This window comes from Pteronotus mesoamericanus, unplaced genomic scaffold, assembly GCF_021234165.1.
Source record: "Pteronotus mesoamericanus isolate MK-2021 breed Mesoamerican mustached bat unplaced genomic scaffold, CSHL_Meso_final contig_25, whole genome shotgun sequence".
NCBI lineage: Eukaryota > Metazoa > Chordata > Mammalia > Chiroptera > Mormoopidae > Pteronotus > Pteronotus mesoamericanus.
The window spans coordinates 1922716-1943514 of record NW_026555105.1 but is presented as its reverse complement, the minus strand read 5'-3'; the positions used below and the strand labels follow the sequence as shown (position 1 = coordinate 1943514).

General features: G+C 60.5%; 1 protein-coding gene across 1 annotated transcript in view; it reads right to left on the bottom strand.

The window, feature by feature from the left end:
- Positions 1 to 436: 436 nt before the first annotated feature.
- Positions 437 to 20799, bottom strand: part of APCDD1L (APC down-regulated 1 like) — a 94168-nt gene continuing 73805 nt past the window's right edge. The window contains exons 5-7 of the mRNA XM_054573536.1: positions 8401 to 8539; positions 5158 to 5710; positions 437 to 1207 (exon numbers count right to left, since the gene is read on the bottom strand). Of these exons, the coding sequence (XP_054429511.1) occupies positions 437 to 1207; positions 5158 to 5710; positions 8401 to 8539 (1463 nt within the window). The remainder of the gene's footprint in view (positions 1208 to 5157; positions 5711 to 8400; positions 8540 to 20799) is intronic.

Sequence of the window (20799 nt, the reverse complement as noted above, 5' to 3'; positions counted from 1 at the left end):
TAAACTCGAATTAAGGATCTTTAAACCACCACCCGCGCAGGGCAGGCCCGCGGGGCAGCATTCCCACGCAGAGCCTCCCCCCCACTGCCCAGAACCCCAAGGGCGCAGGGGGTAGGGTGGGGGGTGGGGTCCAATCCCTTGCACTGGTCCTAGAACTGCCCATGAAAATTGGGAGCGAACATTCAAAACTCAAAGCGGTTGGTTGGCATCGCCGCGACGCGCCGGGTCGTGGACACGACTTGGCGACCGGCCGCAGCCCAGGCTCTGCAGGTGCTGTTGAAATCAGGGGCTGAGCCACCAGGACGCAGGCTGAGCTGACGGTGGCAGGGCCACTAAGGGCCTGTGACACAGCACAGGGAAGGCGCCGGGCCTCCTCACCGATTGGTGGTGGAGTCCGTGCCAGGCGGAGACCCCGGGGTCAGACGGGGTCCCCGTTTCATAGCCAGCGGAGGAAGGCCAGGCCGAGGACGAGGAGCAGGAGGAGGACAGGGGCCCCTCGAGGACGCCGCCCCCCACCGCGGAGGGGCGTCTGCCGCAGGGGCCTGCGCTGCGGGGCCCAGGCCGAGTCCCGGGCCGCCCTGCCACAGAGCACCAGGGGCGCCTGGTAAGACGTGGGGCGCTTCTCGGGGGTGTCCGGGCTGGACCCGTCGGTGGGCCGTTGTCCGATGAAGAGCAGGCTTTGCCCGAGGGGGTCCCGCTCCATCCGGAAAAGTTCATACTCCACGTGGGGCAGCCGGATGCCCAGAGGCAGGCAGCCGTTGGTGGCCGTGACATCCCGCTCGGCTCCCAGGGACCAGGCCCCCGGGCCCCCGCAGCTGCTCGGCTCGGAGGAGTTGAGCATGGCCGTAGTGACCGGGTCCATGGGGGTCACGCGCGCCCTCGTGACCTGGAACACCAGCTCCGTGCCGCCGAGGACCTTGGTGGACGGCGTGCCCCCGGTGTAGCAGCCGGCCGCGTGGATGGTGAAGGTGGGCTGCCGGCAGGCGGGGTCCGAGAAGTGGCGGTAACACCCTTCCCAGGAGCGGTTGTGCGCGTGGAAGGTGAAGAGCCGTGTGAGGAAGAGGACGGCGGGGCGCACCTCGCACCCGGGGCTGACCCAGCGGCCGCTGAGCTGCAGGGGTGGCGCCGCCTGCGCGGGCAGCACGGGCGGGTGGTGCTCGTCGGAGCGGGCGATGAGGCCACAGGCCGGGCAGGGGCGGGCGTAGTGCTGGGGAGACAAACGGAAGGCGGCGGTTGTCGCGGTGGGGAAGCGGGGGCGGGGTGTTGTGGGGACCTGCCCGGGGGCCCCCCCCACTCTCTCCACTCCCTTCCTCCAGCCCCACGGCTGCTTTGCTCCCCTTCGGTGTCAGGGAGCTCCTCTCTCCTCTGCGCCTTTGCCCCTGCCGCCCCTGCTACCCGGATCCCCCCGGAACGTGGCCAGGTCGGCCCCCGCTTGTCCCCCAGGACTCGGCCCCAAGAGCACAGGGGGGTCTTTCCCGGTCACCCCACGCCCGCCCGTCCTCAGGTCCTTTCTAGCACGCAGAGACCTGTCACCTCCGCTTCTCCTCCCCCCCGCCCCCACTGAACCGTGAGCTCCAGAAGGCCAGGGCTGACGCTCCGCGGCCGCTCTGTCCGCAGGGCCTGGCTCAGGGCCTGGCTCAGAGCAGGAACAAATCTGCTGCGCGATGCAGGAATGGGAAATGGACTGGAGGCGCTTCTGTCCTGGGATTTGGCAGAAGTTGTCCTTCCAAACACCCGGCCTGCTTGGTCCTGAAATTCGGCCATTCAGGTTTATTGTTGTTTCCTCACCCACAGACACTCTCTCTACCCCCTCGCAGTTGTAGGTGCTCCCTAAGGGCCAGGAACCATGCCGAGCACGTCTTACGTCAGAGCAGCAGAAGCTACACCCGCCGGGCCTGGCGGCCGGCCAGGCCGTGGCAGAGACGGGCTGACCCCCGCCCGTCGGACCCCACTGCCTTCCTAGGCAGAGAGCCTCACGCCCCTCCCAGGAGCCTGTCTCTGCTGCTGGGCAGAGAAAGAAGACTGTGCGTCTTCAGAAATCTCACCCAGAAGGCGAGCACCCTCCCTCTTCCTGCCTTGGACAGTGGCACCAAGGATGCAGGTACTCACGCCCATGCGGCGCCATCACTTAGAGCCTGCGCTAAGGAGAGGGGACACAAAGAGGTCCATTGTGGTATCATTTACAATGGGGACGTGCGGCTGCCCCCGTGGTGTCAGGCGCAGCGACAGCGCTCCGAGGCCCGGGCCGTGACTTTGTTTCCTCCCCCGTTGGCCTTATTCGCAGTTGTCCCTAACCCTTCCGGGTTCTGATGAGCTGGGTTGACAGTGAAATGCGTCCCCAGGACCCGGCTGCTGACCAACCCGTGTGGGAGCGGTCAGTCCGCATTGTGGGGCGAGAAAACTCCGCAGAAGCCAAGAAGGAACCAGACACAGACATCTTGGTGGTGTTGTTTGTTTTCGTTTTTGTTTTTATAAAGAGAGCCGCTGCCCAGAGTTTGGTCCAGAGCCTCACTCTGAAAGGTGGGTGTCCCTGGCATGGTCACCTGTCTGAGCAAGGCCGGCGCAGGGGCCGGCAAACATCTGCGTTTGCAGGGCAGGCAGGGGAAAGGGAAGGGACTTCTTGGGGACCGAGCTGGGAAGTCTGCTTCTATTTTTTTTTTTTTTTCCTTGCAAAAACAAAAGATTTCCACAGATGGCTCTGGGGTGACTTTCATGCCAAACAGTCGGAGTTTGGGAGTTCTGGTTCAGAAAGGAAATACTGGATGATGGAGAACATTTTTTTTCCTCTTTTTCGGATGGCCACGTTGTGTGAGTAAGCGTATCATCTGTTTCTACGATGAACCTGAGCTTGCCTTGATTTCCATCATGTAGAGGAGTGTATTGGCTCTCACTTGGGGGATTTTGACCCAGAGTCCCTGAAGGCGCTTTGCAATGCTAGCAATGGCGGCGAGGCGTTTGCGAGGCGGGGAAGCCAGCAGGCTGGGCCTTGAGTGGGGGCCGCGGGGTTGGGGGGAGACTGCAGTGCTGGCTGGGAAGAGCCTCCTCGAAGTGAGGCGTTTTAACCCACTCCCTGACCGCTGCCACGCTGATGTGTGTTCTTACAACACCATGCGTTACATGCAAGCAATCCCCGGCTGCCCTTCCCCGGAGAGCAGAGCTGTCTTCTGCACACAGGACGTGGGGGGCGCCGGCGGGAACTGTGGGGCAAGTGCTTTTCTGGAGAGCAGAGGCCGACGGAGAACCTGCACAGCGTGCAGGGCGAGAGAAGAGGGAGAAACGGCATGTCTGTCTCTGATGATTTTGCAGGGGGTGAAGGAAGGGGCCCTCCTCTATCCAGCGTCTTCCAGGCATCCTTCCGCAGAGGCCCGGAGCCGCACGTGTTAATGAACAAGCCTCCGCCCGCGGACGCGCGCCTGTGCGGGAGCCTGGCTCCTCCCGGTTTAAGCCTGTTACATAAAGTTATTTTTCCAACAGCACATTCGGTTTCTAATTAACCCCCAGAGGTGACGCCAGGCTTAGATGATTTTGGTTGAGTGCTGGCTGATTGATTAGGATTCTCCATCCAGGCAATGAATTTGGGGATCCAATTGGTTTTAAATTAACTTCTAGAAATGTTCATGTTTACCGTGTGGTTTAGGCCGCGAGCAGGGCTGGGGCCCCGCTGAGCGCCAGGTACCCCCGATCTGGTGCTTGGGGGCTTACTTGCTGCGTTTCCTTCTCTGTAATTATCTTCCCTTTTTTCCCCAGAGCGGGGACATTTAATTTAATGTCTGTGCACACGTCCTGGTGTGTCCTGCTTCTTGATCACGGGGCAGGGTGCGCCGGCGACCCTGCTGGTTGGGCGGCCGGGGGGCAGGAGCCCACGGCCCGGAGCCCAGCCTGGGGAGACACGGACGTGGCATCCTTGGCACCCGCGGGCCCGTCCGAGAGAGGCGGTGGGCTCTGGTCACGCCCCCAGCAGCGCCTGCCCCTGAGGAGGTGTGACGTCGGCCCAGCCTGGAACACCGGCTGCTGCAGGGGGGGTGCTTTGAGGCCCCACAGGCTGATTGTCTGATGACGAGAATGTCTGGTGCGTCTTCTCTGCCCCCGGATCCTGTCCCAGGAGGAGGGGGGCGGGCTCGTCCCCAGTCCCCCACTGTGAGGCGCGTTGACAAGTGGCTGCTCCCAGGGGTGAGAAGTCGCCCCCTATGGTTTAGTTCCTTGAGAGTCCAGTACATTGTAGGCCCCCAGAATATGCTGATGGGTGAGACAGTTGCCTACGGGCTCCCAGAGCACTTGACAGGGACACCGAACCCACCCATTCTCCATCTGTCCAGAAGGTCTCCCTTCAAAGGCTAACCTCCGGGTGCCAAGTGTGGACGCTCTTCCCCCGGAGCCCAAACCTTGCCCTTGTGTTCACTAACCTCTAGTCAGAGTTAAGGTTTCTTCTCTTCGGAACCCTGGCTCCGTGGCCTACCTCGTTTTAATAGTCTTGCGGACGCTGGGAACTTGGTTTATGCTCATCGCGGCTTTGAAGTTACAGAGAATAAAGAGTTCATGGGCATCGTGTCGCGATGTCACAAGTCAATGCGTTAAGACTTGGGCACCTGCTGGAACGGTGTGGGTTTCTCTTTAAATGCGGTGTATTTTGTTTTTCGCTTTCACAAACACATTTCTGTGGAGGACCCTTGGTCTCCCCCGGCCGCACAGGAACGGCTCTGAGGCCTTGTCCGCGCCGGCCCGGCTCTCTGCTGCGGGCCAGGGGCACACGACACACGTGCAGCTCCACCTCTTTTGCCTCGCGTCATCGGCACAGAAAGTTTGTGACGGCTCAATCTAAAATCCCGGTTCATCGGCGCGTGTGACGTTCACTTGGGAGTCCCTGGGGTGCCTCGCACAGTGGGGGCCCCCTCTCCCCTGCCACCTCCCACGCAGAGGGCAGACCACGGCCGCCTGGGAGCCTGGAAGAGGTGTGCAGGCCCAGGCCCAGAACGGACCCGCGGGGACTGGCTCTGGATCCCGCTGAGCGCGCTGAGGCTCAAGCAGTGAGGGCAGCGCATGCAAATGTCCCGCGGCCTGCAGCCCAGGGCCGGGAGGCGGGGAGGCCCGGGCAGGGAGTGTATCTGGCAGGCCTGCCGGGCCAGGGCTCAGAGCCCGCCCCCCGGGACCCGCACTCACCAGGGCACTCTGCAGCGGGCGCTGGTAGCCGGTGGGCCGGTAGTGCCGCCTCTCTGCCTGGTCAGTGTGGATGTCCCCCAGGTACAGCTCCTCCACCAGCCGGGGCGCGGCCCGGGGCTGCGGCTGCAGGCGGCGCTGCACGCGCACCAGGCTGAGCTCGTGCATGGTGAAGCCCAGTGCAGCCATGCAGTTCCTCTCGGCCCGGGCGCTCAGCAGCTCATAAAGAGCCCCGGGCATCCAGTCCCGGGCCGGGGGCAGCCGCCGGGCGCAGTCCCGGCCTGCCTGGGTCCGGTTGAGGCGCCCAGTGATGTCGAGCAGGGCGTGGCGGCTGTGGAAGACGATGCCCGCCTTGTGCAGGTGGTAGTCGGCCTCAGTGGCGCCCTGGGTGACCCAGGAGGCCCTGCGCAGGCGGACCTTGCCCTTGATGACCAGCGAGTGGGCGGGCTCCCGGCAGAGGGGGTCCCTGTAGTAGAACTGGTAGGCTCGGAAGAGGCGGCCGGGGAAGAAGGTGTAGGATCGGGTGAGGAACTCGGGCCCCGGGCGCACCTCGCAGCTGTCGAGGGTGGGGAGAGATGGAGTAGACAGAGCAGTGAGAACCTGCAGGCAAGACCCCTCCCTCTGGATGGGCTCCCGTCCCCTGGCCCCCGTGGCAGACCTCAGCTCGGGGCTGGGCCCCCACAGCCTCAGTTTCCCTGAGTGATCCTAGTAAGCCCCACTCTGGGAGGTGGGGGTCTTCCACTCAACGCCTTGTGGCCTCAGTGCAAGCCCTTGAGTCCCCCCTCCACTCAACCCTAGTCACCTGCTTCCATCGACCCCCTCCCTTGCGGCCCTCGTGGGCCCCTGCGGGTGCCCTGGGGGCCGTGGGAGCGCACGGGCTTTGCAGCAGGAGGACGTGGGCCCCTTCCTGCTCCGACGTTCGCCTGGAGCGTGAGCCCGGCGAACGGCCCTGCTCCTTCCTCTGGGGCGTGGAGGTAGCAGAGCCACAGTCATGGTCTCAGGACATGCCCAACGCAGTGGTGGCACCTGGCGGGCACTGAGAAGGGCTCCCTGGCGCCACGCGGGGACACATGTGTGACGGGCTTGGGGACCGAAACCAGAGGGCAGCCAACCGCGGAAAGGGTCTGGCCACAACTCGTTGTGCTTTTGTGGGCCAGCTGGTCTCTGTTGCTGCTCCTCGAGGCTGTAGTTGCGGAGCTAAAGCAGCCGGGGGCCTGCGGGTGTGGGCGTGGCTGTGCGCCGATAAAACTTTATTGACAAAATCAGGCATGGGCTGCTCCTGCCCCCCAGGCCCCGTTCTGCTGGCTGGCGGTGAAGGTGAGCACAGGGTGGGCTTGGGCGCAAAGAAACCGCGAGGCGCGCGTCACCCCTGGGCTGGGGCGGGGGTGCCTCCTGGGCTCTCCCCCAGGGGCCCAGGCAGGGTGTGCGGCAGGTGAGTCCCGGGAAAAGGGCAGGCAGGTGCCCCTTCAACCACGTCGCTCTGGCCAGTGCCACCTGAGCTGTTGTTTCCTCCGTGCCCTGCACACCCAGGGCTGCTGGAGCTCGCCCGGCACGCAAACGGCCCTGTGGTTTTGTCTTTCCGCGTCTCGGGTCCTGCGGAGGAGAAAACCTCTGTGGGAGCTCATGTGTGTCTGACGCCAGCCTCCCTCCCGCCCACGGAGAGCGGACACGGGGCCTCGGGCAGGCGACGAATCTAGTGAGCATTTAATTATGTTGTTTTGTTTCCATTGACTTTCTTTTTACATTGCCTCCCATTTATGGCAAGTGGCTCTGCTCTCCATATCCAGGGAGATATTACGGTTCCTTTAAAAATAATTAGAGTACACTGTAAATGTGCTGTTTACCGTATACCAATTATACCTCAATAAAGCTGTAAGAATAAATGAATATATTTAAGTGAACAAAAGCAAGTTGGTTTAAAGACACACCGGGGGGCAGGGGGGGTGGGGGTGGGGAACGCTAGCGCAGGCGGTAGTTAAGCACCGCGAGGGCGGCTCCTGCGCCCCGGGGCCTCGGTCCACCCCCGCCACCCGTGTCTCAGACCGGGCCGGGGAGGGCACGCTGTGCCTGAGGGGCCGCAGCAGGTCACACTGGACACTCAGTGGTTCCCAGACTCTGAATCCTTCTCTGCACCTCTCCAGGAAGCAGCAGAGCCTGTCTGGAAAGCAGAGCCTGTCTAAACGGGGAACTTTCTAGGAAGAAGGTTCCAGAAGTTTCTAGAAGCACTGTTCCCAGAATGCTGTTGTTGTCCCAGGGCAGGAGCCGCCTGCAACTGGACCCCACCCTTCCCGAGCCCCAGTTCTGTCTGGGAGTGACCCTGGCCGGCGGTGCCGTTGGGCGAGAGCCCGGGACCGCATCCAAAGAGGCTGCGCGGAGCTCGCGTCCCTCCCCACGAGCGATAGCAGATGTTTGGCATCGGCTTCCTCCCTGACCTCAGAAGGTGCGTGGAGGGGACGCAGAGTCCGCCCAGTCCCCGGTCCCAGGACGGGGCTGGCTGGGAGGGGTGGTCCGGAAGGAAGCGAGGCGCGAGGCGTGGAGGAGGCCTCTGCCCTTCCCTGCCCCAAGAGGGGGTGCTCAGCTGGCTGCTGCAGCAAGCGCGCCTGCCAGGGAGGGTGGAGAGCGGGGCCCACTGCCCCAGAGCTGCGCCCCCAGCCGCTGCCGCTGCAGCAGCGCCTGAACAGCCAGGCAAGCCACGAGGCCGGAGGAGAATCAGGCAGGCGGGCGGGCCGCCGGCCCTCCCTAGACCCCACGTCCTGCTGCGGGGCCCTTGCACACGCTGTCCCCGCTGCCTGACTCTTCCCCTGCCTCTCTGGGTGGCTGACTCCCCTGCTGTCACCCTCAACTGAATGTCACCGCCCCCGAGAAGCCTTCCCTGACCAGGCTCACAAAAGCCGTCCGGGTCAGGCACTGTCACACCCTCGGTTTTTTGTCCTTTGCTGCAGAGCTCGGCGTCTGCCACCCCCTTCCCCCGCCCCCAGTCTGTGTGGCTCACCTCTGAGCGCACGTGCTCAGAGCCGCACGACGGCGGCGGCGCAGGTTCAGTGAGGCTGGGCGTGGGGGAAGCTCAGTGCTGAAGGGTGGACTTCCTCCAGCTGCTGCCTGCGGCTGGGGCGTGGCTCCCAGCACGGGCCTGCCCTGCAGACTCGCCCAGGCGGGGGGCCTGGGGGCAGCGGGCCCCTCGGACAGTCGGATGCACTGTACCGACCTCGCCCGGGGGCCTGAGTCAGGGGGTCCCTAGGGCCTTACCCAGTGGAGATCCAGGGTCCCTCGAGGCGCGGGGGCAGCAGCGCAGTCCCGGGCGCTCTGTGGGTCAGGGGCTGCTGGCAAGGCGGCGCCCAGCGCAGGTGGCCACCGCTCACTGTCCTGGACGCCTCTACCGTGCAGGCTGCAAAGCAGACAGACCCAGGGCTAGTGATGCCGGCGTTTCCCAGGGGGCTCCGCCGGCTCCAGCCTCCACCTCCGCCCCGACCACCGCCCACCCCGGCACCCAGCTCCCCCTTGAGCCTCCCCTGTCCCCGGACACTGATGGGGCGCCAAACTGGGGTGCCTAGGATGAGCCTTGGGACTCATCTCCTGGATTCCCAGATGGGACCACCATGGAATCCAAGCCTCCTGGAGGGAGAAAAACCAAGAGTCTGGAAGTTATGGTGCCGAGCCAGACCTCCGGCAGGGGCAGCCTTGCGCAGACTCGCTGCTGTGGGCGCTCTCGCCCTGGGCACAGCGGGCTTGCCACCCTCCCCCTTGAGGAGCCCAGCTCATGGCCTTCCTTGGAGCCAGGCCCCTGCGCGGTCCCTCTTTACCTCCTGGGACCCAGGCCAGCACCTGGCACGCAGCGAGTGCTCGGGAAGTGCGGTGGGCACGGGGGTGGAGGCAAGAGGCCCACAGGGGCGGGCAGGAAGCCGGCCTCAGGGAGGACGGGCGTGACCAGCGGGCGCGGGGCCCTTGTGAGCAAGGCCAGATGTGCTCATCCGTGGAGACAAGCCAGGCCCGGCACGGGGCCGCTCGCTCACTCTCCGCGCGGCCTCTCAGGGGCGGGAGCAGCAGGGCCTTCGGCCGCTAAGGAGCAGCGATCCCGCCAGCAGCCGGCACCTCTGCTCCACAGCCTGGCCCTGATGCAGCCCAGAGGGTGGCATGTTGTGGGCACCGGGTGGCCAGCAGCTTCCAAGTGTGGCGGCAGAGGACCCTGCTCCCGGACGCCCGGCCTCCACCGCGGCCCGGCTCCCCGCCAGGGCTGCCAGGCCCTCCTCCAGCCGAGCCTGCGGCCGCAGTGGGTCAGGGGCTCCGGGCCTGGCGGAGACATCAGCCAGCTTGGGAGGCAGGCCCGGGGGCCCGGGGGCCCCAGGAAGGCTGGGGGGCTGCGTGGAGAAGCGAATGAATGATGTGTTCTGCCGCCTTCGCACTGCATGTGCACGTCTTCCTGTCGGGTTCCGGAAAGGCAGCGGGGCCGGGGGCGGGGCCTGGGGCACGGATCGCACAGCCTCTCAGGAAAGCGAGGCAGTGCGGACTCCTCGCGGCCCCCGAGGTCAGGGGTCTCACCCCGAGGCTCGGGCCCCCGGTGGTCAGCTGACCAAGCTGGAGCAGCGCGGACGGCGGGGACGATGACAAGTGCGGTTCCTACGGACCGCGGGTCAACGCTGCGCGTTTTTATACATTATCTGACCTTTGCAACAACCCTCGGACACGGTGCCTGTGGCAGCTTCCTCCTTGGCAACGCGGGCTTAGCTGGCACGGGGCATGGGTCGCCCAGATGTGACACGGCCGGGGTCCGAGCCCAGGTTGTCACACGCTGGCCTGACGTCTTAGCCATCGCTCATCGTGCATGCGGGGCACGAGGAAGGGTCTGTTTTCAAGACTCAGTGGGATGCAGCTGTGGGAGGGAGCGGGGGAGGGAGGAGTGGGAGGAACGCAGTGCGGCCTGGGTCCCTGCTCCGCACCCGGTTTATCCCGCAACTGCTTTGCTGGTTTTAATCAGCCATGGAGGAGAAATGGAAACAAACAGCCGACGACCCCGGCTGTGGTGCCCGATGCCCACGTGGGCGCCGAGGTGCCCCGAGAGCTCGCAGGGGGTCTCCGCCGAGGGGAGTCTGGAATGAGAGGGCCTCCCTGCGGTGGCGGTTCCCTAGGAGCTCGGGCGCCACCGATTCTGCAGGTGCCAGCGCCCCGGCCGCATGGTGGGCGGGCATCGGCGATGCAACCCGGCCGGGGGTCCCGAGCCAGAGCACACAGGTCGCACCCTCCACTCTGGGAACTGGGTCCCCGCTCTCGGCTCTGCAAGGTGGCCGGAGCGGCACCTGGGTCGGTGAAGCCCGCCCCAAAGGGCTGGCCGGGAGGGTGGCGTGAGCGGAGGGACGCCAAGGGCCGTGGGGGTGGGCGTCGTTTGCTCCGCCGAGCTTGCGTCTCGCAGCAGAGTCCGGAACGGGCCCTGAAATGGCGTGGGCAGGGTCCCACAGAGCTCGGGTTCCCGAAGAAATGTCTTCTGTTCCCTCTGTACTCTCTCGGAGGGCACTGTCCCGAACCCTCAGATAGCGTGTGGCCGGAGCTAAGAGTTGGTCTTGTTTCGCTGTGAGAAATTAGGATTCCATTGAGTCGGGAGATGACGTGATACGGCGAAACTTCCCTGCGTCCCAAACACACCAAATAAAACACACAGCCGGAGACAGCGCCCTCCGCCCTTCGGGACCGTCTGCCTCAAGGCTGCACACGTCAAATTCCCCGCCTCTAAAAGGATACATGACATTTTCTCAGTGGCAGCTTTTGAGGAAGTCTTTTGATTCTGTTGTCTTCTCTCTCTCTCTCTCTTTTTTAATTCCTAGAAAAGTCTTAACTAAAGAAACAGCCGCCAGGAGCAGATGGTGCGGGGGGCCAGGCGGCACAGCTTTTCGCAGGGACCTGGTAGACAGAGTTAAACGCGTGGGCCAAATTGATTTTTATCAACCATGGATTTTTAATTAACGGTGGCGTCCACTTACCGCCATCCATTATTTACTGTTTACCCACTAATTAAAAATTATGCTGCTTTTGCACTCATACGAGCGGGGACATTTGAAATTAGATAGCATCGTTCAAATTACCTGCAGAATTAAATTCAGAGTGCCCAATCGCTCAGGCCGGGCGGCTGGGGTTTCAAACGTCATCCGCTCCAGCCTGGTGTCTGATTGTGAGTCAGGATTCCAGGAACAGCTTCCGGCGAGGAGCCTGCCCGGGGCCTCGAGGCGGGTGGACGTGCTGAGCCTCCACCGAGGGCGGGCCCTTGGCTGCGACTGTCTCAGATCAGCCGTTCTGCCTGCGCTGTGGTGGGGAGTGCCCCTGCGCCCGGGGAGGCGGCCTGCCAGCGCCGTGGGGGCGCGTGGCCCCATGCCCGCCATACCTAGGGACCAAGGACTAGCATGCGCTTAGCCACGCATGACGGCGACTCGGCCGACACCCCTGTTTTGCAGATGAGGAAACTGAGGTTCGGCGCGGTGGAGGGCGTTAGCTGGCGTCCCTCTATCCCAATACACGTAACATAAAATCTGGCCTTTTAAGCATTTTTAAGGGAACGAGGGGAACTCAGTGTCATTTGGAACAGTCACCAGGCTGTGCGGCTGTCATCCCTGTCTCCTTCCAGGATGCTTTCATCCCCTCAAAAGAAATGCCCAACTTGCTAGGAGCCACTTTCCCTTCCTCTCTCCCCTCCAGCCCCTACGCCCACAGACCTGCCTTCCCGGTGTGTCGCAGGGCGAGATCAACGCACAGGTGCCCCTCTTCCCAGCACTCCTGCTGGTGGCGGGGGCTGTTCTCGCGTCCCAGAGGAGACGTGGAGGCCGAGAGTGGGCTCACACTGGGGTCCACAGTCCGTGAAAAGAGGGGGTCCGGCTCCAGGGGGGAGGGGCGCGCAGAGGCAACGCGGGGCTCGGGGCCAGAGCAGATGGAGACATAGCAGGTCTTCCCAAAAGGCAAGGGGCAGAAGCCAGGCACGCTTTTGCTCCACTAACTGGTGTGTTCTGAGGCGCCGAGAGGTGTGCCAGGTGGCTCTGGGTGCAGCTGCGAGTGTGTTTATTCCCGTGGTAATGCACTGCCTTTACAGGGCGTGAAAAGGCAGCCACTCACCGGAGCAAACGTGTGCCTTCCCTCCCCGATGGCCAAGGACAGGGTAGAGTTTTAAAAGGGGGCTGGTCTGGTATAAGCAGCCTCTGGGACAGCTTCAAGAGGCCCAACATTCGCATCACAGAGGTGCCAGAAGGAGAGGAGAAAGAGCAAGAAATTGGAAATGTATTTGAAAAAAATAATGAAAAAAAACCCCACTTCCCTAACTTGGTGAAGGAAATAGACACGCAAGACCAGGAAGCACAGAGAGTCCCAAACGAGACGGATGCAAAGAGGCCCCCTCCAAGACACATCATAATTAAAATGCCGAAGTTTAACGATAGAGAATCTTAAAAGCAGCAAGAGAAAAGCAGTTAGTTCCCTACAGGGGAGCTCCCATAAGACTGTCAGCTGATTTCTAAAAAGAGACTGTATAGGCTAGAAGGGGCTGGCAAGAGATGTTCAAAGTCATGAAAAGCAAGGACCTAAGCCAGGATTGCTCTACCCAGCAAAGCTATCACTTAGAATCGAAGGGCAGACAAAGAGCTTCCCAGACAAGAAAAAATTAAAGGAGTTCATCATCACCAAATCATTATTATATAAAATATTAAAGGGACTTATTTAAGAAAAAGAAGATTGAAACGATGAACAACAAAATGGCAAAAAAAAAGAACAAACACACAAAACCCAAAAAATGAAACAACGTATCAACAACTGAATCTAAAAACAAACTGAGCAAACAAGAACAGAGACAGAATCACGGATACGGAGGGTGTTTTGATGGTCGGCAGAGGGGAGGGGCTGCGCGGGAATGGCTGAAAAGCTGGGGGGTTAATAAGTACAAACAGGTGGTTACAGAATAGCCACGGGGATGGGAAGTACCGTATGGGAAACGCAGCAGCCAAAGAACTTGCACGCACGACCCATGGGCGCGGACAGAGGTGGGGGACTGCCTGCGGGAGCGGGCGGTGCTGGGTGGAGGGGCGCAGGGGGAGCAATCAGGACAACTGTAATAGCATCATCAATAAAGTAGAATGTAAAAGTAAATAAATATGTTCTACACAGTGAAAAAAGAAATCAAAGGGGGTGGGTCTGAACTCGATTTTGAAATGTTAAGAAACTCTTTCCGGAAACAGTGTTTAGTGAGTCGCCGTAGGCATGACCCGGTGGGTGTGGTTAGTGGCCGGAGGGGGCCCTCGAAGGCAGGGGGACGGCGGAGCTTCCCTCCCCGCTCCAGCTCACGGCTGCCCGTCCTGGGGTCGTTCTAACAAAGCACCCACACTCAGTGACGGAAAACAACAGCGCTGCGTTCCCTCACCGTCTGGAGACCAGACGTCTGGAATCAAGGGGTGGGTCGGCCATACTCCCTCCCGAGGGAGGCTACGTGGGAGGCCCCTGCCTGCCTCTGGTGGCTTCTGGTGGCCCCAAGCATCCCTGGGCTTGTGGCTGCATCACCCCAATGCGTGCCTTCTTTGTCACATGGCCCTCTTTCCTCTCTGTGTGTCCCCATCTCTCTGTCCAAGTTGCCTTCTCTTTTCTCTAGTGAAGACAGGAGCCACCCAAATCCAACATGTCTTCCTTTTAGCTTGATCACATCTCTAAAGACTCTATTTCCAAATAAGGCCACATGCTTAGGGACCAGAATCAGGATTTGAACATGTCTTTTTGGGGGTTCCCCCGGCCATCTTTGTCCACTCATTCTTTCACCCACAAACACTGAATGGCTGTTGGGTGCTCTTATAAGACGTCATCTCAGGAAGCCCACGATGGCATTTTGTCTTAATACCGAGGATGCTAATTTTGACCGCTTGCTTCAGGAGGTGTCTGCTAGGTCTCTCCACTAGTGACCACTTTTCTCTTTATAAGTAATCATTATCTTACGGGGATATACTTAATGATAATATAGATATCTTGTTTTTTATTATACTCCCCCCCCCAATGGTAGCAGCTATTGATGACCATTGGTGATTCTTGCCTCCAAAAATTGTTACTATGGTGTCCAAATGGCCATTCTCTAGTCCCATCGTTCTTTCTGAATTTATTAGTTGGGACTGTGCCGTGAGGAAGCCCTGCCCCTTGTCCCATTCCTCTCTTTAGCTGATTGGTGTTTGTACTAGTGTGAACTCAAAGATACTTATTTTACCTTACAGGTTACAATCTGTTGCCATCATTTATTTTGTGGCTCAAATGGTCCCCAGCTTAGCTCGTGTGTTCTTTACACGTTCTTGTTTTTTTTTTTTTTAGAGGGAGGGGAGGGCACTTTCTCATTTTCTGGTGTTAGACAATCCTCCAGGTTCATTTTGAACTCTCCTGCCCTAACTCTGGAATGAGCCCTTTCTCCGGGGATCCCTGGTTCCTTTGATGGGGGAATGGTGTTTAGAAACCAAGCTCTGAGTGCTGGCCGTGCTCATTGCTACTGAGGTGTCACTCTGGGCTCTTCAGCTTCCCTTCCTTCCTTCCTCCCTCCCTCCCTCCCTCCCTCTCCTTTCCTTTTTTCCTTTCTTCCTTCCTCTCCCTGTCTTCCTCCCTCCCTCCCTTCCTCCCTTTTGTCTTCTTTCTTTCCTCTCACTGGCTCCTGCCCCACCAGTCTTCCAGCTCTGTGAGGGCAGGTCTTTATGGTTCCCCAACACCTAGCATGCGCCTAGCACGTACCTGAGGGATGGTCAGTAAATACGTGTTGTGTGAAGACAAGGACAACACTTAGAACAACACCTTCACATAGTGATATGCTAGTTTTAATTCTTAGCCGAACGGCTGAATGAGTGGATGAGTGACTTGTGCTTTACAAGACGGAGGCACGTGACCCCTGCTAACCCTCCTGCCACCCCTCGGGAGGGCCCCTCGTGAAATTGGCGGCTGATGTCCACTGTGAGCGTGGCTGGGGATGGAAGGGGGAGAGGAGGCGTGCAGCTGCTGAGGTCACTAAGAACCCGGCAGAGGGTGAAGGCAGGGCGGTGGGCACGGGCATTTCTCACAGGCTGGGGCCCAGGCGGCTCCCAGCGGGTAGAGAGGAAAGAGAAGTCGAAGAAGGGACACGGGTGTGAGCCTCCAATCCTGCCGAGCGCTCGGGTGTGGGCGGGGCAGGACAGGCGCCTGCTGTGGCGCCCGAGCGGCAGCGAAGCTCCGCCCACGCCCACCGCCCACGGCAGAGAGGTGAGTGAGCCACACCTGTCAGCCCCCCTGGTGACTTTAGGGTTTCTAGTAGCCACCTTTTAAAAAGCTGAAAAGGGGCAGGTGAATTAATTTGAAGGATATGTGGACCAGACTGAAATATGATGGTTCAACATGGCATAAGTATGAAAGCTATTCATGAAATACTTATGTGTTTTTTTCCAGACAAGTCTCTGAAATCAGGTGTGTATTTATAGGCACAGCCCAGCTCGGTTCAGACCGGGCCGCGCTTCAGCGGGGCGGACGCCCAGGGGGTTTGGGGCCGCCTCCCCGGGCAGCGCTGTCCCAGCTCCGGGGAGGCTCCATGTCACCCTGCCATGCCCGAGGGTTCCTGGCTGCCTCTGGAGACCGCTGACACCTTTTTTCAGGAGACAAGGGCAGACCCAGTGAGGGGGGCTCTGGTCTCTCCCCCACAACCTTAGCCCAAGCAAACCCTTTGCTCTGGTTTATGTACCAGGATCCTCATTAAGATCTACTTTGGGGGAAAAAAAAGTTCTCTTGCTTAAAAAAGAAGTCTGAAGCTCTCTGGTTTATTTCAAAATCCTTAGCTTGAGGTAATTCACCTAGAATGTTTGGACTTGGAACCTTTTGCACGTTTTAAATAAAAAGCCCCACCCCCTAAAACAACCTCTGGTGATCAGAAGTGGCCGCCGCTTCCCTACCCGGGGGACACAGCGCCCTGTCCTCTCCGGCAGCTGGGCCAGCGAGCCTGACAAAGCGGCCGTTGACACGGCAGCCATCGCACCGCAGGCACGCAGACTCTGCCTTTAAACTCCCCCGAGAAGGTGACAGATTGGCCTGCGATGGCAGCCCCCGCGAAGCACAGAGGCCTGAAGACAAACTTTGCATCCTAAGGAGGCCGAACGCCCCCTCGGCCGTGAGGGCTGCGCTTCCTATTCCTCACGCGTCCCCACTTTGGCCACAGCTGCACCTCACCCGCTGTCTAATCAAAGGGTCTTTGCCGTCAAGGCCAAGGGCGGGGAACAGGCTTGCATTCCTGGGGAACTCACTCATCGAGTGCTTGGAGAGAGCGCAGCCCCCACCCGGTCCCCGCTGCGGCCCAGGTCTTGGAAGCGTGCCTTCCTTCGCCTGGTGGGCTGGAGGGCTGGAAGCGGCCCCGGGGGATTCTGGGGGCTGCTGCCTGGGAAAGCAGGCTCCCTCGGAGTGGGTGGGCAGGGAGCAGCAGGGGGCAGCCGGTGCCCGTGTCTGCGCCGCAGGAGGCCAGCCAAGGGACTCCTGCGGTTTGTCACGGCTCCTCCCGATCTCCGTGACCTGTCCCAGGCCGGGCTGGACCATGGGGTCAGCAGCAAAGGTGGGCCTTGCTGGGTGCCACGTGGAGAAGGCAACTGTTGTAGGTTTGTGTTTCCAAAATGGAAGAGCTCCGACCGAGGGGAGAAGCTGGCCACGCCGGGGCCTCCCCATGCCCACGGTGAGCGCTTCCTGCCGAGGGAGAGGCGCACACAGCACGGCTCACCGGGCGGGAAGGAATGGGGGGCTTGGGAACCCTATCTGGCCCCCCCAGCCCCGCTCATCGGCCAGTTTTGTTTTTTGTTGGTTTGTTTGTTTAGGAATGTTCTAGTACAAATCTGTTCAATCAAACTCTCCCTGGGCCCCCTGATAAAGCTAACTATGCCTCGCCCTGGCGGGGGCTTCTACCCAGATGAACGATGGAAAATTCCAGCCAAGGGCCAGCTGTTTTCGAACAGCCAAGGCATCTGGGTGATTGATGGGAGATTTTCCCTTTCCACCCAGATGTTCTGGTGCCTTGGAGACAAGGCCTTGATCGTTAGCTCGACTTCAACGCCTGTGTTCCCGGATCTGCACGCAGGCCCTTAGATCTGTATAATTTTTTCCAAATATGGCCAGCGCTCCCCACCGAGAGCACCGTTCCATCCCGCGCTTTGAGGAGCGGGCGAGGGGCTCGGGCCAGGATGGAGCCGTGCCGGGGTTTCCCCAGGGGTGCCGTTGCTCCAAGTCAGCATGAGCTAAACTGAACACGTGTCTAGAATTCTCCCATTGGACCACGTCCTATTCACTCTCTTGGCAGAAGACTGAAGCTTTCATTGTTCTATAGAACAGGAATTTGGCAAGATAATCACAAGGTTTTGACACATTCAATAAGGAAGGAGACGCTTGTGTGGCGGCCGTGAGAGGTCCCAGAAAAGGGGCTTGGGGAGGCGCGTTGAAGAGCTTAACTCTTCATGGGGCCTCAGGACCTCGTTCCCCACCAGGCCTTCCTCGGAAGGTCCCAGAACCTTCTCGCCTCAAAGAGATATTGAGGTTTGGAGGACGGAAGGATGGAGGCTGGTGGCCGCCGTTGCGCGCCTTTGGGTCTGCGAAGTGCCCGGAGACGTCGGGGCTCACGGGAACAGCGTTGGGGACGCGTACCACTTATGGGGCTGTTCTTGGGAGTCTCCACAAGGGGGCCCTCTTGAGCTGTGGTTGGGGCGGTTGGGCGCCCGGGTGAAACCCGGCACCACCTCGCCCAGCCTCAGCCTGCAACCCGGGGCCACCGGGCTCCCTCCGAGTCCGCCCGGACTTGGGTGAAGAGGCGACGCCTGGACGGCAGGCTCTGGGGCCCGTGCGCTCCTCCACGTGGGAGCGCTTTCGCGTCCGCCCCCACAGAGAACCTCTTTGGAGACTCGAGGGCGAGGGGAAGCGGGTCATCTAGCCTTGCCTCCTTTCAAAGACGTTTGCAACACAGAACAGAAACTCCAGTTGGAACCACAAGAAAGGCATCTGGGAAGCTTCTCAAACAATGAAGCAGAACATCTGGGTCCCCGGGGCCTTTCCCCAAAGACACATGGTGGGCGCGGGGGGCCCCCAGGTCAGCCGCTGCAGGAAACATGGAGATTTTCAATGCACAAAAATTATTGTAATTTAACAAATCAATTTTTCCTACATTGTGTTGAGATTAAGTTCGTGGTCTTTCTCATACATTCAAAATAAGGAATTTCCCCAGAGTGCAATTTTGTGGGAAAACCGACATCATGTTTCGAAAAAAACATCCCATTCTGTTGGGAGTCACCAGATTTTATTTTAAGAGAAATGGTAATATTTAATTATAGCATTATTTTACCGTCTAGAAAATTAATGTGCTTCCCGAGTTTCAGGAGGAAAGGCTGGCTGCAAGTCTGAACCCTATTTTTAAATTACCATACAAATAGAATCCCAAAGATGCAAACACTGGCTTCCTTGTGGCAGGCAAGGCGCAGGGAAATGCGTGGCCTTCCTACACGTTGAGTGCACAGGCCTGTGACCCTTGCATCTCTCGCGACCCTGGGCCCAGCGCTCGGAGCCAGGGAGGTGAGCCCAGGTCAGGGGCCGGTGTGGTGCAGACCTGGGTGACCTCGGTGGGGCAGCCATTGCTCCCCTTGTCACCACCCCAACCCTAAGCCACCATTTCTGGGGGGCTCTGGAGGCTGCAAAGCCCACAGCGCCTGGTCCGCGGGACCCTTCTGACAAGCTTCGGGGTGGGTGTTGGGGCCATCCCCATTTTACAGACGCGGAAACAGGCTCAGAGAAGCGGAGACTGGGTGTGTCCAGCGCCGGTCACCTGAGTTGGCGGGTGGACAGGCCCAAACTCCAAAGCAGGTCTGGGACCTGGAAACTCTTGGCTCGACGTTTATGGAGTGCCCACCGTGTGCCTGCCCACAGGGTGGCAAAGATGCTTCCCCGAGGGTGCAGGGTCGGACACGCCAGCCGGCCGCTAGCGCCTGAGGCCCGTGCGTTGGCCGACGGGACAGGCCGGGAGGGGGCCGCCTGGGTCTCTTGAGCCTTGCAGGCGCTGAGTGGCTTGGCGGGTGCAGGAGCCCTGATGGGTCCCGGGCAGAGGCTGGGCGCTGGCTGGGAGGTGCGAAGAAGCAGCCCGAGACGGGGGCTTAATGAGTCCCGTGCAGCGTTGTCACAGGGAGAGATGGAGAAGCCGGAGCCACTCTGGGGCGGGGGTGGGGGGACAGGGTCTGGAGTGTCCTTCAAACAGAGGGAGCTGTGCCGGGGGCAGGGGGGCGGGTGGCAGCCAGCGGGCACTCTGAAAGGCGGTGCTCTCCAGGGCACCGGGCCTGCCTGGTGGTGCTGCCACGGCTGCAGGGGCACACGGTGGCAGTCCACGTGGGGCCGCCTGCCGTCCCTTCTGGCTCAGTTAGGCAGCGGGCCCCCAAGCCTGCGCCTGGTTAGCAGGAGGCACAGGCTGCAGGAACAGGGTGTTTTTATAGCAAGGGAAAAGGAGTTTGTGGGTTTGGAGAGGAATGCTGACCCAAGGACGGTGGCAGTCGGATGGGACAGGTGGTTGGGGACCAAGGCTCCAAGGTTCTGTTGACGTGTGTTCAGGATGATCCAGTGTTGGGGGGGAAGGGCTCGAGGCCGTCTATGGAGTGGACCTCAAAGCTCCAGGCGAAGGTGAGGCGGGGGCGGGGCGTGTGGCATGAAGGGGCGGGGCGCGGCTTTTGTCCACTCCCCCAGGGGCGCTGGGGGCGCCTCGGGCCTCCCCAGAGGCGGAGACCTGGGCGGAGCTCCGTGCTGGGGGCGAGCTCTCTGAGGACCTAAGAGGGCATCCCGCTGCTGGCTCTGTGGGGGGCCTGGGGCCACCTGTCTGTCCACCTGCACACCAGGGGCGGGGTCAGAGGGCAGGAGTCAGCCAAGGGCCGCATCCCAGGGAAAGCAGCCTCCAGGAAGGCCGGGCGGGGAGGGAGGGCCCCGCGGAGGCGGGCAGAGTGCTGCCGTCAGCCGGGCTGCGGTCCCAGCTCAGGGCGCCCGCCTGCCTTCGATCTCCGGGCGCGCAGCGTTGTTTCCTAGCATCAGGTGCCCAGGTGTTGCATGGGTTGGAGGAGGGGTTTGGGGAGGGGAGACAAACCCAGAAGGAGACGGGGGCTCTGGTTTATGACTGCGCTGTTATGTGTATGTAAGTTCTTGTTGCCACACGCAGGGCCAAAACACAAATCAGAAAAAATACAGAAAGCATGAAGGTCACAGAAAAGCTTTCCTACAGTCCCCTCCACCCGCCCCAAAGTGAATCGCCATTAACCTGTTGGTGCACACCACCCTTTAGATTCCAGAGGCTGGGAGGCCGAGCCAGAGCCCTGGACCCTGGTCCCCTGCGAACCTCCATCGGCGGCACCGCCCAGCCCGTGGCAGACGCACGCTCCATTTTTGTTGAATGAATGACTAAATCTCTGGACTTCCTTTTTTTTTTAAACACACATACATGCATGTACCCAATTATGTTTTTTACCAACATGGGATCATCCTCTGCACATTATTTGAAATCTGTATATTTAACTTACTAATCGGTCTTAGAAATCTTGGAGGAAGGTCGGCCTCTGGGCCCCTTCGAGCAGAGGGACCCAAGGACAGCAGGGCGAGGCTCCAGCAGCCACCAGCCCCAGAAAGGGGATACTAACCGCGGGTGAG